General features: G+C 44.7%; 1 protein-coding gene across 1 annotated transcript in view; it reads right to left on the reverse strand.

Annotated features, from left to right (window-relative positions):
- SCGN (secretagogin, EF-hand calcium binding protein) overlaps positions 1-14,570 on the reverse strand; it is a 35,208-nt gene extending 20,638 nt beyond the window's left edge. Inside the window, exons 1-6 of the mRNA XM_042985569.1 lie at positions 14,489-14,570; positions 13,420-13,494; positions 8,571-8,659; positions 5,195-5,284; positions 2,141-2,197; positions 1,406-1,483 (exon numbers count right to left, since the gene is read on the reverse strand). Of these exons, the coding sequence (XP_042841503.1) occupies positions 1,406-1,483; positions 2,141-2,197; positions 5,195-5,284; positions 8,571-8,659; positions 13,420-13,494; positions 14,489-14,570 (471 nt within the window). The remainder of the gene's footprint in view (positions 1-1,405; positions 1,484-2,140; positions 2,198-5,194; positions 5,285-8,570; positions 8,660-13,419; positions 13,495-14,488) is intronic.
- Positions 14,571-25,631: the final 11,061 nt, after the last annotated feature.

The following is a 25,631-nucleotide window of genomic DNA, read 5'->3' on the forward strand; positions in this document are numbered from 1 at the left end:
TGATTCTGCCCTTGGCATCAGCTTCACTTCTGCCTAGGCCATTTACAAGCCATCACGGTCAAGAGCGCCCTTCTCCTTCCCTCCTCCCCAGGGCAGGCGCCTGGGTCTGGGGGTCATCGTCAGACAGGGTGCAGAGTAAGAGGCTGGAAACCAAGAGAGCTTAGCTTCCAGTTTAACTGATGCCTTTGGCCGGGTAACTCAACCTCTCCCGGTCACCTGATCTTCAAAGCAAGTTTAAGAATTCAACTTGGTGGTGACGCGGTCACTTAGCCTTTCTAAGCCTTTAGCATCAGATATACAAAATGGCATGAACAATGCCAACCCTGCAGAGATGGCATCAGAAATAATACCGTATTTATTTATACCAGAAATAATACCAAATCAGCTCGAGGCCTCCAGAGGGCAACCTAGTGGCACACATTTTACGAGAATTCACCGACTCTTCTCGGTGGTACGTGCTCCCGACTGCTCACCAGGAAGCCCAGTAACGTGAATCTGTGCTGGAAGTCTTCCTGTGCGTAACAATCCTATGAGCAAGTAAGCCTTCACCAGCAATTTCTTGGCTTCTTGATTGAGAAAACGACAGCGTCCGATTGGCCTGAAGCACTTGTCTGGGGGAAGGAAGGGGGGTGGGGGGCGGACACGAACGGCAGGGAAGTCAGACTGTTGATTGGTGGCTGGAGAAATGCATCGTGTTAGATGAGGATGCGTTTGCCAGAGGCAGCTCTCCCATGCCATCATTTTTCACCGAAATGATCTCAGGGTCATTCTGGTCGCGGACGCCTAATGACAACAAGGACCACAACAGCTGCCACAGTAAGAGCTAACAGGTACGGACACCTATTATGTCCCAGACGCTCTGCAAAGTGCTTCGGAGACATCGGCTCGCTCTGCCCTCACAGCAGGTAGGTACCATTAACCCCCATTTTACGGATGAACTAGTAAGATGGACAGGTTGACAGTCTCCCAAGGTCGCAGCTTATAAGTGGGAGACGCGGGACGCACGTCTCCCATCTGTCCGACTCTCAGCTGCCCTCGATCAACATGCCACGTGAATAGACTCGTGGCAAGAAGTGGCTTCCCCCGTGCCTGGGACTGATTGTCCATGTTTACCCGTTTCTGTGTGACTTCGAGTGGCTTCGAGGTTATTGGCCTGGTGCCTGGTAACCGATGTTCACTGCACTTTCCGGGTCTCCCCAGGGACAGGTGAACACCTTTCCTCTCAAATACACGCGGTCCTGTCCTCAGAGAGAGGCTAGAACAGCTCAGCTTCAGCCGACGTTTCCCAGACTTGAGGTTTCTCTTGTACTCATTCAGTCTGCAGGTGCTCCCGGGTACCGACTCTGGGCCCCGGGGAGGCATCAGGGGGGCTGCCCTCGTGAGATCACACTGCCCAGCTACTTACCATGGTGCCGGTGTATTCGTCCAGCTTAGCCTCAGGGACGGCCTTTTTGTGGTGGCGGAAGAGGTCTCGGAGGAAGTTCTGTGACATCGAGAGAAGAGTCACATCTTATATGGGGAGCAAATAAACCACAAAGATCTCGGGACGCCTTATTTTAGGCATTGTGGGTTTTTTTTTTTATTTTTAAGAGAAAACAAACTGCTTTTAGGAAGCAATAAATCCAAGAATGGAGGGCTCTCGCTGTTTAAACGGAGCTCACAGGGGCACCGGAGTGGCTCAGTCGGGTGAGCGTCCAACTCTTGATTTTGGCTTGGGTCATGATCTCATGGTTTGTGAACTCCAGTCCCACATCAGGCTCTGTACTGACAGCGAAGCCTGCTTGGCATTCTTGGTCTCTCTCTCTCTCTCTCTCTCTCTTTTATTCCCCTTCCCCTGCTCACTGTCTCTCAAAATAAATAAATAAAAACTTTAAAATAAAGGGAGCTCACAGAATTCAGAGGATGGCTCCAGGCATGGAAAAAGTGTCAAAAATTCCTTAATTATGTCTCTTTCCCAGAGAGAGCGATGTTATTTGCATGTCCTAAACTTTTTAAATACAAATACTTTTTTTTTTTTCAGTAACAAATTCAAACGCATGCTTCTCGGGCCCATAGAAATTAAATTCATGGTCCATACATCATGGTCCATACATCAAGATGAGCAAGGCCACCTCCACCCAGCGAGGGTCCTCACACTTACCCGCAGCTCAACAGCTGATATAAAGCCACTGCTGTCAGCATCATATTTGCGCCAAATCTGAAATACACAAAAGCCGTACGTCCATTTACTGGTCCAGTGACCGTGTAAGCAAGCACAAACCCAGAGAGGTCGTGGAGGACTGAAACCAGAGTCTGTCCCTGGTACATCTGGTGACTGACAATTTAGCCTGCAGCGTTATCAGGAAATTGCACACAAAGTCAACAAGAGACAAATCCTGGGGCCCAGGAGGTAGTCAAACCGAGGCACCTGCATAGAACTAAAAGCCCCAGTAGCAGTAAGCTTAACAAAAGGGTGAACCCCTCCCAAATACACTGCTGCCAGAAGGCCATAAAGAAGCTTGGCTGGGTGGCCTTGGCTCTGGGTAAAGGGAATGAAACATCTCGGCTGATTCCCAGTGACAACACTTTCATTGCTTTAAGGGTAGCATTCATCCAGCCGAAGATACAGTCGCTACACTGGAAGATGGGCTGAACATTCTCAGACACTGAACCGCTTTCTTTACTGCGTGGGGTGGTTTGGGCCGCTTCTGATTATTCCATGTGTGAGCGTCACAGGTTGGCAAGTTTTCTAAGTCCTATGCAGAATGGAAAAGGAGCACTAAGTTGTTTCTAATCGACAAGATCTCCTGTAGATGTAGAGTGGGTCAGCTGACTAACCGACTGCAGGGACCTTAATTCTCGACACCAGTCCACCAGCCCGGCCTGAGCACCCCACGGGGACAGTCGGGATACCGAGGGGTCGCGGGAAGGTTGGGAAGCGTCACGCCTTGCGGTCCCTGATGGCAACACGTCTGCCTGAATTCAGCCAGACTTACAAAATCAACTCGCTAAATGTAAATTATATTCTGACTTTACCAAATATACCAAAACGGAGAATGAGAATTTCAAATCATGAACAACGCCGTTTTACATGCTTTTTTTCCCATGTTATTCCATCCAGTTTTATAATTTTACTACAACTGAGCCATTGGAGGGCTAAAGATTTTTTTGTGATCACGTGCATGCCTGTCTTTAAAGAATGAAAGCAAAACGAGGAGATTTCTGGGCAAACAAAACAGAGTTTTTGCCAACAGACTTTGCATGAAGGATATACTCCAGGAAGGAGGAACACAAAGAAGGAGAATCTGAGTCACAGACAGGAATGGTGCACAAAGACGCTGGGAAACAAATCTTCACTGCGTCACGTTTGTAAGAATTAAGGAAAGCAAGACGGAACTGATACCCTGGGCAGTCATGGCACAGGAGCTCCGAGCAGTGTGTCCGGGTTAAAGGGTTTTCAGGTCTTGGGGCTCAGGGAGAACATAAATGCATTAACTTAGAATTTTTAAAAATATATAGGATACTAATAGGTTATAACAAACTTAATTAAAATAATCAAGAGTTGGGGCGCCTGGGTGGCTCAGTCAGTTAAGCATCCGACTGCGGCTCAGGTCATGATCCCGTGGTTCGTGGGTTCGAGCCCCGCGTCGGGCTCTGTGCTGACAGCTCGGAACCTGGAGCCTGCTTCCAATTCTGCATCTCTCCATCTCTTGGCCCCTCCCCTGCTCGTGCTCTGTGTCTCTGTGTCTCTCAATAAATAAACGTTAAAAAAAAATAAAAAATAATAATCAAGAGTCTGAAGTGATATCTATATCCATATCTCTATCTATCTATTTTTTTAATTGGGTAGAGGAAGGAAAACTTCTTTGTTAGAAACAGTTGACAAGCTAGGAGGGGGGAGGCAGATGGTAAAAGAAAAACTAAAAGAGGACAGTGCTGTTGTGCTATTTCCTTTTTCCCATTCCTTGACATTATTCGGTACAACGCACGCCCTAACATTTTAATACTGTTTTTCTGATTATAAGAGTAAATCAGATTCACTGTACAAACTTAACGAACTACAAGAAGAAGACAAGTATAATCTCCGAAATTACTTACCCCAGAGATGGTCCCTTAGGATTTTTGTGTGTTTCCTTTCCATCATATTTCTATGATACACCTGACAAGACTAACTTGGAGGCCGTATACTTGGGCCATCTATTGATTATTTTCATTTAAAATGTTCTTTGAAGCACTTTTAAGCACAATTAAAATTTCGAAAATGCCACTTAAAATAATTTGTAAATAATTATGATTCTGTGCACAACTGGAAAATATAAAAGTGCAAAGAACATGAAAATCATTTGAAATCTTAATTGCTTAAGAGCAATCAGTATCTATATTGTGTGTATTTCCCTATGGTCTAATTTACGTATGTGTTAGGATGAACGATTTTTAAAATAATGTTAAGATCATAACGCATGTACGATTTTGGTCCTTAACGTTATAATATATTTCCTCCGAATATGAACATTTCTGATTATACCCTTCAGATAGATGCTTGGAGCAGTAGAAGTTTATTAAGTCAGAGGGTAAAGATATTTTTAACTTTGGGTAATGACATTTTAAAGGATCCTGGGGCGCCCGGGTGACTCAGTCGGTTAAGCATCCAGCTCTTGGTTTTGGCTCATGATTTCACAGTTCATGAGTTCGAATCCCACATCGGGCTCTCTGCTGTCGGCACCGAGCCTGCTTTGGATCTTCTGTCCTCCTCTTTCACAGTATTATACCTTCAAAACTAGGATTAATTGCCAACATTTGAAAACAAGTAGTTTCACACAGAGTCTACATGGCCAGAGGGCATTCGTATAAGGCAGCCATTCTCTGGAGCTGCCCGGGGGAGGCACCTGATCTCTGGGCTCCCCGGTCCCCAGCAAACCCCCGTTACCTTCCTCTGTGTGCACCTGCCTGGATGTTGTCTAGGCCTCCCCTAGCCCAGGCTGAAGGACTGTGTCTGCTCGGGAGCAGTCTGGTTCCCACGGAGCACACGGGGGCACACGGGGACTTGGGGCCAAAACTGTGGCTTGTCACCAAGGGCTTCTTTTGCTCGATCTTGTCCTCCATGGGCAGCTCTCCCTTGGGGACTGGGGAGATGTGGTGGCCACCACAGTAGGTGGCTGGGGCCCTGGTCTCTTCTCAACCCTCATCAACCATAGAGATACAGTCAAACGCTTACCTGCATAAATTCCACGCTGCTGTCCAAGGGGGTTTCCTGACGAAAGAGCAGAAGGAAGTTTTCATCCTCAGACAAGAACATAGTGGCAAGCTACAGAAATGGAGAGACATAGCAGTCGGTGACACTGGCCAGTGCCCCCTGGGAAAAAGCCACGGTGGGCCCTGTTATAGGGCAGAAGGGCTTGGGTTCCTCAAGAGTGAGAGCTCAGATTGCAGTTCTGTGCCCTGGATTGCCATGTTTGATTCACTGATTCTTTCAAACAGTATTGCACCCGTACTGGGAATGAAACACTGTGGCTATCTGCCTTCTGCAAGCTTCCGATCCAGGATAATAATCCTAATTTTAATAATAAATTTGTCAGTGTTTACTATGTCCCAGGCACTATCTTACGCCTCTCTCGTATTAAAATAATTTCACTCTGTAATAGAAAAGAAAATTAAACTAGCAAATAATTCTCATGTGTGCCATGAATTATTCTAAATTCTTACGTCTGCTTATTCACTGAAACCTAACAACGACCTATAGAGTAGACAACACACCATTATTATTTGTTAGTTAAAGCAACTGGAACTTGCTTTAGCTATGTGGTGACTAAGCAGTGGCACCAGGACTATGGCCATACTTTTAACCTTTCTGCTGTGCTGGCGAGATGCTACATATACGTTCACTTCTGTGCCACAGTTACAGGCAGGAGTGTTGAGAGTTGGCTAATTTATTCTTTTATGTTACTAGTTTATTAGTGTCTCTATGATGTTGCAATACTTGGACCACGATGGTAAATTCGGTCATCCAACTTTGCATTTGAGCTCCAGCTCTACTGATTTACGTCACGTCTCCCACGAGTAGAGGTGACATTTTCGTCTCCTGTGTGATTGTTACTCTTACATCAGCACGTAGGCATGTTCGGCTGGCCTCGTCTGTCACCCGCGGTCTAGCAGTGTTATTGTCTTCTCTCTGAGCTGTCCGCCGTAAACAATGGCCATTCCTCCCATCACCGGGCGCTTCTCTCAGCATCTGGTGCACTGCCAGAGAGTGAGCCCAGATGGATGCTGTTGGTGGCTGTAGGTGTGATGAGCCCACACTCCTGCGCACATTCTCTAGTTGGATGAAGGTCTGCTCGTGGACACGGTGTGGGCATAATAACGATCGGATTCTGAATATCCTATGTTGAGTAGCTCGTCCATGGCAGGCACTGGAAAATGTGCTTTTCATTTAGTATCTCATTAAATTCTCACACCAGTCCTTCTGGGGGGCATAAATGCCCCCTTACTATGGGAGCGGGACAGCGCCGTGTGTCAGTGATAACAGACCCTGATTCCTTCTCCATCGCTCGCCTGTTATTTGCTACGGCACAATTTAATTGATATCTCTGTGCCTCAATTTCTTCATTTGTAAAATGGGATAATAATGTTTTCATGCTAGTGTTTATGTCAAGACTGAAAGTAAAACGAGGCACCATTAATAAGCTGTTCAGTAAAATTCCTGGTACATATGAAACATTCAATACATGGTAACTGCCGTGTTGATGAAGATGATAAAACGGAGGTGCAGGGAGCAGTGAATTGGCCAAGGTCTCACATTCACGGTGTGGACCTGGCCCTTTCCCTGCCCCACCCCTCGGGCCCCCGGCCGAGGCTCCAAGGTCAACTGGATATGGCAACTGGTCTTTAGGACTGAGTTCTTTTTCACACGGGGTACCATAGGCCAAGGAACCGAATTAAAATGTAATTCGCTGGTCCTCAGTCTCTAGAACCCAGTCTGTCTTTAGCTTTGACTGGAGGGCACAGAGGAGCCCTGGACAAATCCGGTGTACAGATCATCTCCCCAAACCTGGCTGCGGCTCGGTTGGGACTTCTTCCCCATCTTAACTGTGCCAGAATACCTAACATGTACCAGGTGCGCTGATTTTTATGTCTCACCACCTGTGACTGGAGTCAGTGACCTAGTCAGGGGCACGGCACAGGTCGGGGAGACGCTGTTCCTCCTTAAGCTCACAGACGGCAGGTTAGGGACCTCGGACCGTTGAACTGGGTACCATCGGCTTGTCTACAAACAGCCCCTCAGTTATGTCATTTGCAGGACTCCATGACTAAATGGTTGGCGTAAGCTATTCCCAAGTTCCCAAGTGCTTCGAGAAGGCCTGCCTGTTGTTAGCAGGGGTTAACCGTGTTTCATCTATTCATTGTTAAGTTAGTACATATTTGTTGAGCACCACGAATGTTACCCTCTGTTCTGTGGGCTGGGGAATGCAACAGTGGACATGTAGTCACGAATACTTTGGTATTTCTAGCGTGAGGCCTGCACTTCCTTCTTTGACGGATACGCAGGTACGTTTCCATCCATTATACTACAAATACTCGTTATATATATAATTTTGCCTTGTAGGGAAAATTTTGGAAACGACTATGTTCATACATCTGGATTTAGTTTATTGCTTTTCTGAAAAGGCTGCATCCTGGTGAACACATCTACTTTTTGTAAGGAGGCGTTGTCTTGCCCTATTATCATAACCTTCTGAAGCAAAACAGTCCTGTTTTCATGAATAATACCGTCTGTCCAAGTATGGCGACATCGAGACTCGCTCTACAGGTTTCCGGTAATCTGTGTCGCAGGCAATTTTGACTATAAAATAAATACCTTAGTTTTAAGTAGCTCATTTTTAGGTACAGACTGATAACTATATAGCATGAACCCATCGAGTGATATCTTTAAGTGGGGTTACACTTAAACCAGTGCCACTAATTGGCCACGTAATGCACATGAAATAGGGGTAATGTCCCACTCCTATCTCCTTGCACTATTGTGGGGGATAAGGTATCAACATATGTGTGGAAATCCTTTCTAAACTCTAAACCTTTTTGTAACTGGAAGGAAAAACAATGAGGTTAAAGAGACACTGAGGTTAAAGAGACACTACCCGAGGCACTGCGTGCTTAACACCTTGCTTTTGTAGACTCAGTAAATGTGGGCTGAACTGCAGACAGCTGCTGTCTGTTTTGCTTTTAACGATCTTCAGGGATAGATCTTTCCAGCCTCCGCTGGCCGATACGGAAGTTTAAACTCATTTATTGTCGCTAAAGTTTTCCTTATACCAAGGTTGAATTTGAACAGCGCATTGCAAAGAGACAAATATTGGATCAGCTAACTGAAAGGCCTCCAGCATATCAATTCCCCAGTTATCAAGTAAGCATAAATATTGATTGACCTAACTAAAACGATGGAACTATTTGTTGCTAAGCGGATGAGAAAGGAGAGGTGATTACTTCAAAATACCGTGTAGGCCACCTGCCTTGTAGAGAGTTCTGATTTCCCAACCAGATGTAAGATTTGCATTATCTTTCAGAGAAAACGGTAGCTCTAAAAAGGCTAACGGTACCTCTTTCATTGGTACGCGACCAGCTCTAGAGACGTCCTGGGGAGCCATAATTCTCTGTTTCAGTCTCCGCACATTTTCTTCTACCACCGCTGCCTATAATAGGCCAGACAGAACCACATTAAAGCCACTGGGATTCCAAAAACGTAGCTGGGGTATCAAATATTCAGAGCAGATAGCCTGATAATCATGTTACTCTAACCTGGGAAGCAGGTCACTTAGCCATTTAGAGCAAGCCTACCGTGTTGAACAGGGGGAAGAGTGCCAGAGATTTCTTGAGCAAACCATCACTGATCGGCACCCTGACAAGGTGAAACCTACAGCAGGTGAATTCCTAAAACATGAATGAAGGGACGCTGAGAGACTAGAGTATTAAAGTATGGTTTCGAACATCATTAAATGTTTTGTTGTGACAAAAGACTGTATAATAACATACTTTCTTTCCCAAGAACTTTCTTCCCAAGAACTCAGAGATTTTGTTCTATTTTTTTTTCTATTCTTTTTTCTTTTTTTTGAGTAAGAGAGAGACCACACATGAATAGTAGGGGAGGGGCAGAGAGAGAGGGAGAGAGAGAATCCCAAGCAGACTCCATGCCGTCAGTGCAGAGTTGAGGCGGGGCTTGATCTCGCAAACCATGAGATCATGACCCGAGCTGAGATCAAGAGTCAGAAGCCCAACTGAGCCACCCAGGTGCCCCAATTTTGTTCTGTTTCTTTTTTAAAGGTATTTTTTAAAGTTTATTTATTTATTTTGAGAAAGAGAGTGTATGCACGTGCGTGAGTGGGGGAGGGGCAGAGAGAGAGAATCCCAAGCAGGCTCTGTGCTGTCAGCGCAGAGCCCGATGTGGGGCTTGATCTCACGAACCATGAGATCATTACCTAAGACAAAATCAAACGTTAGACATTTAACCAGCAGAGCTACCCACGCACCCCTATTCTATTTCTAAGTGAAAAGCCTGGCCCTTCTAGGTTGCCAGTTTGACATAGCTCATTCCCTTCCTCTTCTCCTTGGATTTGTTGAGGAAAAGGTCATTAGAAGGGAGGAAAAGTAATAAAGTGTTGAATACCAAAGATGCCACATCTCCTTTCACGTACAACTTTTTCTACACACTAACTTGTTCCTCATCGGTGGACTGCAGGATTGGTACAAAGAAATATGACATATATAATCAACAATGGAGAACGAATTCTGATGCGGGAGTTGAGAAGCAGAACCACTCCCCAGCAGTGCCTGATTCCAAGACTGCAGACTCCATCAGCCGTGCTAAATTCATTCTCCTCAGTGCTGTCCCTAATACTCTCCCTGCCAGTCAACCCCCTCATCAGTGGGTCCACTACATATAGAGGGATCAGCATCTTTAGTCTTGGCACCTTGGATCGTGTGCGTGTGAGTTTGTGTGTGTGGGTCGTGTACGTGCAATCACACAGAAAAGAAACTGATGATCACTCAACAAGGTGGGTCTTCACTCTGGGTTTCAGGTGACTTTCTAGATTAAGAGATCTGTAGGATGGCAGTGATTTCTGTAGCTCTCAAATACAGTATCTGCGGAATGAATAAATGATTCTTTATGATGGACTGGGCCTTCCCAAAGGAAGTTAACTAACATGGGCCATGTTGGTGGAAAATTAAATTTCAAAATAAACAAATGTGAAGCCAAAGAAGCTGTAGCCAGATTCTCTGTGCTGCCTTTAGTTTGAAGCCACAGAACCTTGACTTCTGTCCTTCCAGACCTCCCACCCCAGAGCCCATGCCTAGTCGTTGGACCCAACACACCAGGACCTAGGGACTGCTTCCGTTCCCCATCAGCACCCCCTGCCCTCCTTCTGTGAGACTCCGGGCCCCCGCAGGGTACTCGTCATCCCTGAAGCATTGAGGGAGACCCGGGATGTGCCACAGTCTGGACGGGAAGGATGTGCACACGGCCCCAGACAATGATGTTCTGCAGGGCACTGGCTGTATCCAGACCTAGTTCAGAGGCCGGTTCTGCGCATGTGAAGAGAAAAGGCAGAGAGCTGAGGGCAGGGGTGAGTAACAGAAACAGCGGCAAAAACGGCTGATGGTCCCATTAAGTCTGTCCCCTCAGAGGCTCTGAGAACCAGGTAATTACACACAGGCTGCCCGCTCTCCAAGGTTGACTACCAGGCACCTTACTGTCAGAAACCTTAAGATTCCTCTTTCCGCGATCTCTGTGCCCTGCTAATGAGGGAAGAAAATAGAGCTATTCAGGCCTTCGAAGAACCGCTTGCACCCCTAAACCCCAGGCCAAGGGGCTGCCCAACGGTGGAGTCTTCCCTGCGGCTGGTTCCATAGGCACTGGGGCATCACTGATGAAAAGTAAGGGTCACAAGTGGTGATTGTTGCTCAGTTTAAAGGGCTTCCACTTGGGAAGTCCTGTCCTCTTCTTAAAGACATGTGTAGGGGCTGCTCATTTCTCAGCAGGGAAAAACACCCCAGAATTAGGAATAGTTTCCTTAATCACAGTTGTCCAGGTAGCGTGGAGGGTGCAGCGCAGGCCTCTATAACCCTACGCCCCAGGGTAACGCCTCAGCATTTTGAAACAGGATAATGGCCGGCGACGACATCTGGATAACAGCTGGCACCAAAGGCCCCTCCCCAGCCAAGTGCTGAGAAGAGGTGGCCGGGGCCACTGCCAGAGCCTGATGCTACTAGAACCCTCCTTCTGACGGGCAGTTGCTGTTCCTGGAGGGACAGAGGCTAGAAGAGATACAAACCGACTTGGGGTGATTTAAAACTACGAGATCTTAGGCAGACCCCGAATGTACCGAAATGCCTAGGGGGTGGAACTTGGGGTCTACATCTTAACAAATACAGAGAATTCTGAAGCGTGCCCCAGTTTTACCTCCACTACCCTAAGGATTCCGCAGCCTTCCAACCCCTTTGCCTCCGGCCTCAGGAAGGCCTACACTGAGCACAGGGGCACAGGATGCTGGTGACTCATTTGTCTCCTTTCCTGGGGGGACTGGACCTGCCCCGGTGTGAGAGGCTGAGTCCACAGGCTGGCTCTGAGGGAGGGTGAGGAAAGAACCGCCCCTCTGCTGTGTCACTAGAGGCAACAGTGCCTCCGACATTAGCCAAAGCCCCAGAAGGAGATGGCTCATGGGATGGCTTGCGGTGCCCTTGGCTTAGGGCAGACCTTGTGCTCTGTAGCCCCACCCCCACCTCATGACTGAAGAGAGGACAGTTCCAGTTTCAGCCCTGACAGCAACTTTTCTCCCCCTGTCCTATCAACCACTAAAGCAAGGAGCTTCTGAAAAGGTGGGAAGTTCCAAGTCTCTGGGAATTTGGGTTTTTTGACCGTCCAGTGTATTCTAAGATGTTGAAAGGCTCTGCCTTCATCTATTTGTTTTCCTCGAATACTCCTGTCATGCGTGACACAACAGCGCCTGACTCATAGGCTCTGGGATGCCACGAGCCTTCGCATTTACAGCAGTAAGTAGGAGCAAGGCAGACACAGAGAGAGAGACCGAGAGAGGGAGACAGAGTGAGGTAAGGGAAGGAAGGAGAAGAAAGGAGAAGAGAAACTGATAGAAGACAAGAAATGAGAGGCAAAAAAGATGAGACCGCTAAGAAAGGGAAAGGAAAAGAAAGGGAGAGGAGGGACAAGAGAGCTCTGAGAAACAGACTGGAGGTAGAAGGGAAACAAGGAGGCAGGAGAGACAGTGAGACATGGAGAGACACGTAGGACATAGAGAAGAGAGACAGAGAGGTCAGAGAGAAAGTCAAGAGATGATGGAAGACGGGGGCCAGGTATCAGAATAAGAAACAGAAATGGGCAGAAAAATGAGACAGATGCACACAAAAAGAAAGGATAGGAGAGGCAGAGAGAAGTCCATATATTCAAAGAGACAGAGACAAGGTCTGCGTGGCTGTCGGAGGCAGATGGCAGCCTCTTTTGTTCTGAGCTGCTGCCCACCCCCCCCCAACCCCTACGCACCCTCCTCCCCAAGCCCTTCTTGATGTACAGGGAGTCTGTTCCCCTCATTGGGTTCCTCCATGAAAGCGCAAGGCACTTTATTCTTCCGTCTAAACAGTTATATCTGAGCATAAGTGAGCTTCACAATTCATTTTAAATGCTCCTGTCTCCAGAGCTATTCCTCTTACCTGGCATCTCCTGATGGAGTTTTACTGGGCTCTCCCCCACCTAGGCTGGTGTGGCTCGGTGTGAGTTTTTCCTCTGCTTTAGTAGAGGGATCTTTAAAAGTTAATCTCCATCTCTCAAGGCCAGATTTACCATCAGGGTAAATGATGGACTCGATAGATTTGTTTACATTTATTATACCTGGGCTCTGGGCATATTGATTATTTTCTGGTTGGTTATTCCCCAAGAAATCTATACCTATATGAAAAGATTTTTCTATAAGAAAAATCATTTCTGTTAAAATGAACAAGGGAAAGTGATTTTAAGTGGTTGTTTGCAGTTTGCTATCAAAGGAGTATCAAATGCACTAAACACACAGAACCTCAAAGCTCTTAACCTCTCTTCCACCTTTTTGAACAAAGTGAGCTGCCTTATCTCCAAGTTGAAATCCATTAGCAGAGACATAACCAAGGAAACGTTCAAAACAGAGGTGTTCGAATTTATAGTTAAGGTCTCTGAGCGGATGACAGATGTTACACTGAAAGTCAGTGACCAGCACACCCAATGCTCCAGTTGTACCTTTTATAAAACCTGCCTCAATTCCTCCATGTTGCTAGGAGATGGAGAAAATCACACGCAGGCAAAGAAGAAAAGAGGTCAGATGGGATTAATGGGCTCAAATCGACATAAGACTTGGATGCTCCTTGCATGTTGCGAAAGGCACATAAATTAATGCTTAGTGGCACAAGTACTTACATCAGTACCCAGTGTCGTCAAGACGTGGTGAAAGAAAGCATCAAGCTCCTTCTCTTCTATGTATCCTTTCTCTAAATGCAACAAGAGATGCACAAATGGTGGTCACTTCCACAAAATACCACGTGACATTTAGGATTTACCTAAATTGTCTTTAATCTCACACTCTGTAAAATCCCCATGGATACGTTCTTCACTGTTCCAACAACTAAGTGCCAATATCTGACGTCTAGAAGTCATGGATTTGAAAAGTAAACGCACATTCAGGAGCTAATGCTCTGTGCTGGGTTTGTAGGAACATTTCGAAAAGGAGAGCTATTAAATACATACATTTGAATCCACAGATAAACATGAGTTTTAGAAGAAAAGTCCAACCCAAGGATTTGGAAGCTTGGAAAAGTTTAACAGATGTAATTATCAAATCTTGGTTTGCAGAGTCAAAACACATGTTAGGCATTTTCTTTAGGGTTGTTTGAATTATTAATAAAGACAAATCACACATTTAAGAGTTCCATTTTCTTTTCAGGTAGTTCTTTTGCGGGGTGGGTGTGGGTAGTGTCTTTTTGGAAGTTGGTAAAATTCATCCTCCCTTTGAAGAGCACAATAAGGGAGGGCAGACTTCAGATAGCTGCATGTCAGTCTCAAGCCTCAAATACATGTAATGATCTTTGTCATTATACATGACATATCATTTTAGATATACACACACAGGGGGGGGCAAACCTGAGCTTCAGACACACACACACACACACACACACACACACACACACACACCACACACACAGATTGGGAAGGGGACCGAGTCCCTCCCTCCACCCTGAACTTCACACACACACACACACACACACACACACACACACACACAGATTGGGAAGGGGCCGAGTCCAGAACTTACACAGACATCCAGATCTGTAATTCCAGTATACCTAACATCTGTGAGGCTTGAACAATGCTGGAAGACAACTTCCCCTGCGAGGAAAAATGTGTGGGAAGGGGAAACTCTGGGTCCTTTCAGAGGGGCTGGAGCCACGTCTACACCTGCGTGTGCAGATGGCTTGTTCGACTCACCATCTCCGTCAAAGCGCTGCCAGACCTGCCAGAAGCCCGCGGCATCCAAGCGTCCCTGAAGCTGTTCGCGGGCGCTGTCCATGGTGCTGACGCGAGGCTTGGGCACCTGCCGCCGAGGAACACCGGGTGATAGCCGCTCCTTCCTGACTCCCGCGCCTGAGCGGGTGCTCTCCGGTTTGCTTTGAATACCTGTCTTCCGGGCGGTTGCGAGGGCGGCTGGCGACGAGGGCGCCTTCGTGTCGCTACAGTCCCTAAGCCCCGACTGTGGAGCCCGCCCCACTGCTGGCGCGTTGGTCCCCGCCCCGCCCCGCGCGTAGTTCCAGGCACCCTAAGAGGGCCCTTGTCTGCCTCCGCTGGGGGACAGGAGAGAAGGGCGCTGTCCTGGGGGCGTGCACGGCTAACTGCCTTTGCCTTTAACTTATTTGCCAAACTCAGAGAAAACAATCCCCGTACATTTGACTTAGCATCCAAACTTGTGCCTTGAAGGGTTTTCTAGAGAGAGCTCCCAAAATTAGTGTTGGAAGAGGTGTCTGTGTTAAGACTCTTTGGACCTGGTAACTTAGGAACATAGTGTGTGGGGAGGGTGGGGATGAGGTGCAGAGGGGTGATGGTGTAGTGGTAGGAAATTACCAGAAAGCAAGGAGACTGACAGCAATGATTGATGCCGGAGTGTTTAGGGCACGCTCATTGTTGTGCTAGAATGCACTATAAGGATTTGCTACTAAACGGAGATTCTGCAAGGAACCATGGTTTGAAGCAGGATATGAGGATGTTGGGGAAGTCTAAACCATGCCGTGCTCTGCCGGGAAAGAGAGTCAGGGAAGGCACGGTGGCCATCTGCAGAGGTTTTAGGTAGAAGACTTAGATGATTATGTTCGGCTCCTACGTCTCTCAGTAAAACCAAATGACAAATCATTCGGAGGAACACAGAGCTCTAAGGATCAGAACTGTTCAAAACCTGACGGGTTGCTTTGTGACGTAGTGAACTGACGGGCGCTGATGGCTTCCGACCATGGGCTTTGAACCATTTGTTGAGGAAAGGAGCTCAGGTATTAAAAGAGTTAGACAAGAGTTATGACAACTCACCCTGATATTAGCACTCGAGTTCAGTTTTGAAAAGCACATATATGTAAGCCATCTAAACTACAGTAGGAAAAAGAACATGATGCTCCTGGATGGATAGTACTGAGTTAGGATTCCACCTCCATCATTTGTTGGCTTTGTGACCTGGGCTGTTACTTTTCATCTCTCTGAGATGCTCTTTGTTCCTCTATAAAATGAGGATTATAATATCTGCTTTGGGGTGTTGCTGTGAGGGTCAGAGTCGCTCATAGGAATATACAATATATTATAACTGCTATAGTCTTATTAGAGACTAAGAGGTGACTATCTTATTTTTTTTTAATGGTTGGGGGAGACACCTGGGTGGCTCAGTCGGTTGGTTAAACGTCCGGCTTTTGGTTTTGGCTCAGGTCATGATCTCACGGTTCATGGGTTCAAGCCCCAAGTTGGCCTCTGTGCTGACGGTGCAAAGCCTGCTTGGAATTCTTTCTTTCTCTGCCCCTCCCCTGTTCTCTCTCTCTCTCTCTCTCTCTCTCTCTCTCAAAATAAACAAACTTTAAAAAATAAAGAAAGAAAATGGTTTGGAGAAAAAGGAAAATAAGAAACTGTCACAGCCAAGGGGAGCCTAAGAAGAGATCATAATTAACCACAATATTGTATCCTGGATACGATCCTGGGACAGAAAAAAAAAAGGACGTTAAGCAAAAACTAAGAAAATTTGAACAAATATGGATGTTAGTTAATAATAATGAAAAAAATAGTTTAGAAGCAAACACTCTGGGTTTAGGGTCCAGCCTTGCCTCTTACTAGCTGTGACATTGGGCAAGTTACCCAAAAGAAACCTCACTTTCTTTGCTTGTAAAATGAGGATAGTTGAAGCATTTGCCTTGTTGTCCTAAAGGTAAAATGAAAAAAATGAATACATATAAATATCTTACCACAGTAAACACTCCATGCAGTTAGATACTAAAATGATAAAACCCCATACATACACATTTAGATGATGCTGAAATAAATGTCAGGATTTTTAGTAATGTGGCTTAGGTTAAAAGAGGAAGAGCAATATCATCACTCCTGGGGAAAGTGTTGGGCACAAATATCGGAGAACGTAGCAGGAAGAGACGGCAGGGGCTCAGTAGTTATCATCAGTGGTCCTGGGTAGTTATGGATACAGTGTCCAGACACCTGGGTGGCTCACTCGGTGAAGCATCCGACTTCAGCTCAGGTCATGATCTCACAGTTCATGAGTTCAAGTCCTGCGTCAGGCTCTGTGCCAACAGCTCAGAGCCTGGAGCATGCTTCAGATTCTGTGTCTTCCTCTCTCTCTGCCTCTCCCCTTTTTGTGTGCTCTCTCTCTCTCTCAAAAATAAACGTAAAAAAATATTTTTAAATTATCAGTGGTTCACACAATTTAAATTAAAATCTCTGTGAAAGAGGCTACATTAATCCATAAGTTATTTTATTTCGGGTTATAACTTATTTTGGGTCAATTCTAGCTACTTTGTATTTGCTTTACTCTGAGTTTTCTGCTTGGACAGTGAGGGTCTCAGGTAAATCACCCTTGGTTTTTCCACCACAGATCTCTTCCTCCATCTCTAGGTGGGGGAACCTCTGAGGTGAGACAGTCTTATAGATGATGTCTGCTGATCCAGTATTTCTTTCTTTTTTTAAATATGAAATTTATTGTCAGATTGGTTTCCATACAACACCCAGTGCTTATCCCAACAGATGCCCTCCTCAATACCCATCACCTACCCTCCCCTCCCTCCCACCCCCCATCAACCCTCAGTTTGTTCTCAGTTTTTAAGAGTCTCTTATGGTTTGCCTCCTTCCCTCTCTAACTTTTTTTCCCTTCCCCTCCCCCATGGTCTTCTGTTAAGTTTCTCAGGATCTACGTAAGAGTGAAAACATATAGTATCTGTCTTTCTCTGTATGGCTTATTTCACTTAGCATCACACTCTCCAGTTCCATCCATGTTGCTACAAAGGGCCATATTTCATTCTTTCTCATTGCCACGTAGTACTCCATTGTGTATATAAACCACAATTTCTTTATCCATACATCAGTTGATGGACATTTAGGCTTTTTCCATAATTTGGCTATTATTGAGAGTGCTGCTATAAACATTGGGGTACAAGTGCCCCTATACATCAGCACTCTTGTATCCCTTGGATAAATTCCTAGCAGTGCTATTGTTGGGTCATAGGATAGATCTGTTTTTAATTTTCTGAGGAACCTTCACACTGTTTTCCAGAGTGGCTGTGCCAGTTCGCATTCCCACCAACAGTGCAAGAGGGTTCCTGTTCCTCCACATCCTCTCAAGCATTTATAGTCTCCTGATTTGTTCATTTTAGCCACTCTGGTGTGAGGTGGTATCTGTGTGTGGTTTTGATTTGTATTTCCCTGATGAGGAGCGATGTTGAGCATCTTTTCATGTGCCTGTTGGCCATCTGGATGTCTTCTTTAGAGAAGTGTCTATTCATGCCTTCTGCCCATTTCTTCACTGGATTATTTGTTTTTCGGGTGTGGAGTTTGGTGAGTTCTTTATAGATTTTGGATACTAGCCCTTTGTCCGATATGTCATTTGCAAATATCTTTTCCCATTCCATCAGTTGCCTTTTAGTTTTGTTGATGGTTTCCTTTACAGTGCAGAAGCTTTTTATCTTCATGAGGTTCCAATAGTTCATTTTTGCTTTTAATTCCCTTGCCTTTGGAGACGAGTCAAGTGAGAAATTGCTGCGGCTGAGGTCAGAGAGGTTTTTTTCCTGCTTTCTCCTCTAGGGTTTTGATGGCTTCCTGTCTCACATTCAGGTCCTTCATCCATTTTGAGTTTATTTTTGTGAATGGTGTAAGAGAGTGGTCTAGTCTCATTCTTCTGCATGTTGCTGTCCAGTTCTCCCAGCACCATTTGTTAAAGAGACTGTCTTTTTTCCATTGGATATTCTTTCCTGCTTTGTCAAAGATTAGTTGGCCATACTTTTGTGGGTACAATTGTGGAGTCTCTGTTCTATTCCATTGGTCTCTGTGTCTGTTTTTGTGCCAATACCATGCTCTCTTGATGATTACAGCTTTGTAATAGAGGCTAAAGTCTTCGATTGTGATGCCTCCCACTTTGGTCTTCTTCTTCAAAATTACTTTGGCTAATCGGGGCCTTTTGTGGTTCCATATGAATTTTAGGATTGCTTGTTCTAGCTTCAAGAAGAATGCTGGTGCAGTTTTGATTGGGATTGCATTGAATGTGTAGATAGCTTTGGGTAGTATTGACATTTTAACAATATTTATTCTTCCAATCCATGAGCATAGAATGTTTTTCCATTTCTTTATATCTTCTTCAATTTCCTTCATAACCTTTCTATAGTTTTCAGCATACAGATCTTTTACATCTTTGGTTAGATTTATTCCCGGGCATTTTATGATTCTTGATGCAATTGTGAATGGGATCAGTTTCTTTATTTGTCTTTCTGTTGCTTCATTATTAGTGTATAAGAATGCAACTGATTTCTGTACATTAATTTTGCATCCTGCAACCTTTCTGAATTCATGTATCAGTTCTAGCAGACTTTTGGTGGAGTCTATCAGGTTTTCCATGTATAATATCATGTCATCTGCAAAAAGTGAAAACTTGACTTCATCTTTGCCAGTTTTGATGCCTTTGGTTTCCTTCTGTTGTCTGATTGCTGATGCTAGAAGTTCCAACACTATGTTAAACAACAGCGGTGAGAGTGGACATCCCTATCGTGTTCCTGATCTTGGGGGGAAAGCTCTCAGTTTTTCCCCATTGAGGATGATATTAGCTGTGGGATTTTCATAAATGGCTTTTATGATGTTTAAGTATATTCCTTCTATCCTGACTTTCTCAAGGGTTTTTATTAAGAAAGGATGCTGAATTTTGTCAAATGCTTTTTCTGCATCAATTGACAGGATCATATGGTTATCTTTTTTTTTTATTAATATGATGTATCACATTGATTGATTTTGCAAGTATTGAACCAGCCCTGCAGCCCGGGAATGAATCCCACTTGATCATGGTGAATAATTTTTTTTATATGCTGTTGAATTTGATTTGGTAGTATCTTGTTGAGAATTTTTGCATCCATATTCATCATATTGGCCTGTAGTTCTCTTTTTTTGCTGGGTCTCTGTCTGGTTTGGGAATCAAAGTAATGCTGCTTCATAGAATGAGTCTGGAAGTTTTCCTTCCCTTTCTATTTTTTGGAACAGCTTGAGAAGGATAGGTATGAACTCTGCTTTAAATGTCTGGTACAATTCCCCAGGGAAGCCATCTGGTCCTGGACTCTTATTTGTTGGGAGATTTTTGATATTTTTGATAACTGATTCAATTTCTTAGCTGGTTATGGGTCTGTTCAAATTTTCTATTTCTTCCTGTTTGGGTTTTGGAAGCGTGTGGGTGCTTAGGAATTTGTCCATTTCTTCCAGGTTGTCCAGTTTGTTGGCATATAATTTTTCATAGTATTCCCTGATAATTGCTTGTATTTCTGAGGGATTGGTTGTAATGATTCCATTTTACATTTATGGTTTTATCTATTTGGGTCCTCTCCCTTTTCTTTTTGAGAAGCCTGGCTAGAGGTTTATCAATTTTATTTTTTCAAAAAACCAACTCTTGGTTTCATTGATCTGCTCTACAGTTTTTTTTAGATTCTATATTGTTTATTTCTGCTCTGATCTTTATTATTTCTCTTCTTCTTCTGGGTTTGGGGTGTTTTTGCTGTTCTGCTTCTATTTCCTTTAGGTGTGCTGTGAGATTTTGAATTTGGGATTTTTCTTGTTTCTTGAGATAGGCCTGTATCGCAATGTATTTTCCTTTCAGGACTGCCTTTGCTGCATCCCAAAGCGTTTGGATTGTATTTTCATTTTCATTTGTTTCCATATATTTTTAAATTTCTTCTCCAATTGCCTGGTTGACCCATTCATTCTTTAGTAGGGTGTGCTTTAACCTCCATGCTTTTGGAGGTTTTCCAGACTTTTTCCTGTGGTTGATTTCAAGCTTCATAGCATTGTGGTCTGAAAGTGTGTATGGTATGATCTCAATTCTTTTATACTTATAAAGGGCTGTTTTGTGACCCAGTATGTGATCTATCTTAGAGAATGTTCCATGTACACTTGAGAAGAAAGTATATTCTGTTGCTTTGGGATGCAGAGTTCTAAATATATCTGTCAAGTCCATCTGATCCAATGTATCATTCAGGACCCTTGTTTCTTTATTGATCTTGTGTCTAGATGATCTATCCATTGTTGTAAGTGGAGTATTAAAGTCCCCTGCAATTACCAAATTCTTATCAACAAGGTTGCTTATGTTTGTGATTAATTGTTTTATATATTTGGGGGCTCTCGTATTCAATGCATAGACATTTATAATTGTTAGCTCTTCCTGATGGATAGACCCCGTAATTATTATGTAATGCCCTTCTTCATCCCTTGTTACAGCCTTTAACTTAAAGTCTAGTTTGTCTGATATAAGTATGGCTACTCCAGCTTTCTTTTGACTTCCAGTAGCATGATAGATAGGATGGAGAACTATCCCCTCACTTTCAATCTGAAGGTGTCCTCAGGTCTAAAATGAGTCTCTTGTAGACAGCAAATAGATGGGTCTTGTTTTTTTTTATCCATTCTGATACCCTATGTCTTTTGGTTGGAGCATTTAGTCCATTTACGTTAGGTGTTATTATTGAAAGATATGGGTTTAGAGTCATTGTGATGTCTGTAGGTTTCATGCTTGTAGTGATGTCTCTGGTACTTTGTGGTCCTTGCAACATTTCACTCACAGAGTCCCCTTTAGGATCTCTTCTAGGGCTGGTTTAGTGGTGATGAATTCCTTCAGTTTTTGTTTGTTTGGGAAAACCTTTATCTCTCCTTCTATTCTGAATGACAGACTTGCTGGATAAAGGATTCTTGGCTACATGTTTTTTTTGTTCATCACATTGAAAATTTCTTGCCATGCCTTTCTAGCCTGCCAAGTTTCAGTAGATAGGTCTGCTACTACCCTTATGTGTCTACCTTTGTATGTTAGGGACTGTTTATCCCTGGCTGCTTTCAGAATTCTCTCTTTATCCTTGTATTTTGCCAGTTTCACTATGATATGTTGTGCAGATCAATGCAAGTTACATCTGAAGGGAATTTTCTGTGCCTCCTGGATTTCGGTGTTTGTTTCCTTCCCCAGATCAGGGAAGTTCTCAGCTATGATTTGTTCAAGTACACCTTTGGCCAGCCCCTTTCTCTCTCTATTCTTCTTCTGGAATTCCTATGATAAGGTTATTGTTCTGTTTGATTGCATCGCTTAGTTCTCTAATTCTCCCCTCATACTCCTGGATTTTTTTATCTTTCTTTTTCTCAGCTTCCTCTTTTTCCATAATTTTATCTTCTAATTCACCTATTCTTGCCTCTGCCTCTTCAGTCTGTGCTATGGCCACCTCCATTTTATTTTGCACCTCATTTACAGCATTTTTTAGCTCCTCCTGACTGTTTCTCAGTCCCTTGATCTCTGTAGTAATAGATTCTCTGCTGTCCTCTATACTTTTTTCAAGCCCAGTGATTAATTTTATGACTATTATTCTAAATTCTTGTTTCGTTATGTTACTTAGTTTTTGATCAATTCTCTAGCTGTCGCTACTTCCTGGAGTTTCTTTTGAGGAGAATTCTTCCATTTCGTCATTTTGGATAGTCCCTGGAGTGGCGAGGCACTTACCCTGTGCTGTCCGGAGTAACTTGTGTTGGTGGGTGGGGCCACAGTCAGACCCAGTGTCTGTCTCCAGCCCACCGCTGGGGCCACAGTCAGACTGGTGTGTACCTCCTCTTCCCCTCTCCCAGGGGCAGGACTCACTGTGGAGTGGTGTGGCCTCTGTCTGGGCTACTTGCACACTGCCAGGCTTGTGGTGCTGCCTCGATGGGATCTGGCGTTTTAGCCAGGGTGGATCCGCAAGGTGCACAGGCGTGGGAGGGGTAGGCTCAGCTCACTTTGCCATCAGTGGTCCCCTGTGGGAGGGGCCCTGCAGCACTGGGAGGGAGGCAGGCAGACCCATTGGAGGGATGGATTCACAGAAGCACAGCGTTGGGTGTTTGCCCGGTGCAAGCAAGTTCACTGACAGGAACTGGTTCCCTTTGGGATTTTGGCTGGGGGATGGGTGAGGGAGATGGCGCTGGCGAGAACCTTTGTTCCGCACCGAGCTGAGCTCTGTCCTCTGGGGCTCAACAACTCTCCCTCCTGTTGTCCTCTTGCGCTCCCCGCTCTCCGAGCAGAGCTGTTGACTTTTAACATTCTAGATGTTAAGTCACACTGGCTGTCAGAACACACTCCTCCAGGCCCCTCCACTTTTGCAAGCCAGACTCGGGGATTCCACCTTGCCAGGCGGGCTGCCCCTCCACTGCCCTGGCTCCCTCCTACCAGTCCGTGTAGTGCGCACGGCCTCTCCACCCTTCCTACCCTCTTCCGTGGGCCTCTTGTCTACACTCGGCTCCGGAGAGTCCGTTCTGCTAGTCTTCTGGCGGTTTTCTCTGATCCAGTATTCTCAAATACTTTCTCAATGGCTCTCTTCCTTCCTTGTCAAGAGTTGGGATGGTCCCCCCCAACCCTGCCCAAGGAAATCTCTGTTTGAGAGAATGCAAGTTATGTGAATATTATCTACCTAGCATTCATGACAGAAAATGAAAAGTTATCATTTGGAAATTACAACTCTCACCGAGTGCCACATGCCAGGCTCCTGGAAATTGTTTCTATAGAGTTCCATTTGGTCTCCAGTTCTGAGAACAGCAGTCCTTGTAGCTGTATTTCTTTCCTCCTTCCTTTAGGTGTGAAAATCCTTAAAGATTAAAAAACTTTAACAATTGTAATAGTTTGCATTATTATGCTTGCTGTAGAAAGTTTTAAAATAGAATTATAAATAGCAAAATGAAAACCACCCATGAGTCTCCCTCTTCCCCATTCCAGAGATAAACATCATTCACATCATTAGTGAATATCCTTCTAATTTTCCCTATGTGTAGAACATAGGACAGTAGAACAATGTGTTTTTCATTACAGAATTGGGTCATCCTATATGCATGCTTTTGTAACTTGCCCTTATGTTCTGAGCACTGTGTGTGTGTGTGTGTGTGTGAGAGAGAGAGAGAGAGAGGGAGGGATAGATCAGGCTTCAAAATCAAGATTTCTGTGTATGCAGCAAAGCCCATCATAGAGACTTACCATAATTATTTAACAACCTTACATTAGACCTTATTACTTCTGGCATTTGCCTTATTTTCCCCTTTTCCACTATTTATCAGAAAACAAGATCAGTCACCAAGTTGGTGAATTCACACAGATTACTCTTCCTGACTGATTTTGACACTATATCCAAAATTTAAAAAAAAATTTTTTTTAATGTTTATATTTGAGAGAGAGAGAGAACAAGCAGAGGAGGGGCAGAGAGAGAAGGAGACACAGAATCCAAAGCAGGCTCCAGGCTCTCAGCTGTCAGCACAGAGCCCAATGTGGGGCTGGAACCCATGAACCACAAGATCATGACCTGAGCTGAAGTTGGACGCTTAACCAACTGAACCACCCAGGCGCCCCCGCACTGATAATATTTTTAAAGCTCCCCTAGGAATTAAATTAGGACCACTGACTATCCCTTTGTCTATTATATATTTTGGTCATTTTATGATTTGGATATGGCTCCTCTGAAGGACAATATGAAAAAGGAAAAAACTTCTTAGAATTCATACTTATAAGTCGCTCTGGTAAGTTTTAACTGGTGGCTGAGACTAAGGTTTGTGTGCATTGTTCTTTTTTATCCCTGCTGATTTCACTTTTTCCTTGCAGTCATTTCCTGCTTTTCTCATCAGCATAGCTAATTGATGGTTAGTTGTACAAGAAACATCGGTGGCCTATAATTTGAAGCATTGCTAATGAACCCTGACGCATGCATTCAACTCTGAGTTAGAATCTCTGCATCTTTTTATAAACTCAAAGTGAAATTTCTCGCTGGAAATATAAACAGGGCCTTCTTTAGCATTATCTTCTGATATTTATTGAACATTCAAACGTGGCGAGCCTCTCACAGACTCTATAGTAAACCTTAGGATTTAAAGAGATTGCTTTGATTTAGTGACAGCTCCAAAGGGCAAAGGAAAGAAACAGGCACGAGGGCCATTTTAAGGGTGACGGAGTGTTAAAAACCTGGATTGTGGCAGTGCCTTACCACCACATACATGTAATAAATGTCATCAAAGTCTACACTTGAGGTAGGTGACTTTTAGTTGATTAGACCACAGTACAGCTGTTTAAGAAGTCATTCTAGAAGTGGACTTGGCTCCAGTCTATAAATATTTGTTGACCACCCACCAAATGCCAGGGACTGAGCAAGACTTCCAAGGGCAGCCTGGGATAGTGGCCGGAGGCGGGGGGTCGGCCCCAAACCGAAGCAGGCAACGTGAAGTTCGGGACCCGGGAAGCAGGAGCTCGAGGAGGAGTACCCGAGAGAAATACACATGGAGTGTGGGACGTACTCACTGATGAATTCTCGGCAGAAACATGAATTCTTGCAATTTAATAGCATGTGTGGTCAGTGATTTTTTTTTTTTTGCTTATAAATGGCATGTATACAAGTGAACTTTCATATAATAAAGCATAAGATCCAAGTTAATTATTTGAAACCATAAACCTTTCTGTGATGACACGGTGATGATTGAAACTCTTCTTTGTCCTTCTGGGTCCCTTAGAACTCACTTTCAGCTCGGGCTGCTTGTTGCCAGCTGTTTCTCTTGTCACCACTGCAAAAGCCACGCCCTCTGTTCCATCTACGGCCCCCTTCGAGGGTGACACTGAGCGCCCCGGAATCTGCCTTGGCGCTCACCCAAGGGAAAGCTGGCAGTGGGGGGTATAGCCTGTCTCTCCATCCGAACCGTGACCTCTCCATGAGGGTCTGTTGCTAGGTAACAAACCACTCCCAAACGCAGAGAACAGTGGTCATGGACTTGCGTAGAGTTCTGCAGTTTGGCCTTGGGCTTGGCAAAGGAGCTTCACTGCTGCTTCCATCGACATCACCAGAATGGTCCAAAGAAGGGCGTCCCTTACGTGGCTGCCACT

Source organism: Panthera tigris, chromosome B2 (genome assembly GCF_018350195.1).
Source record: "Panthera tigris isolate Pti1 chromosome B2, P.tigris_Pti1_mat1.1, whole genome shotgun sequence".
Lineage (NCBI taxonomy): Eukaryota > Metazoa > Chordata > Mammalia > Carnivora > Felidae > Panthera > Panthera tigris.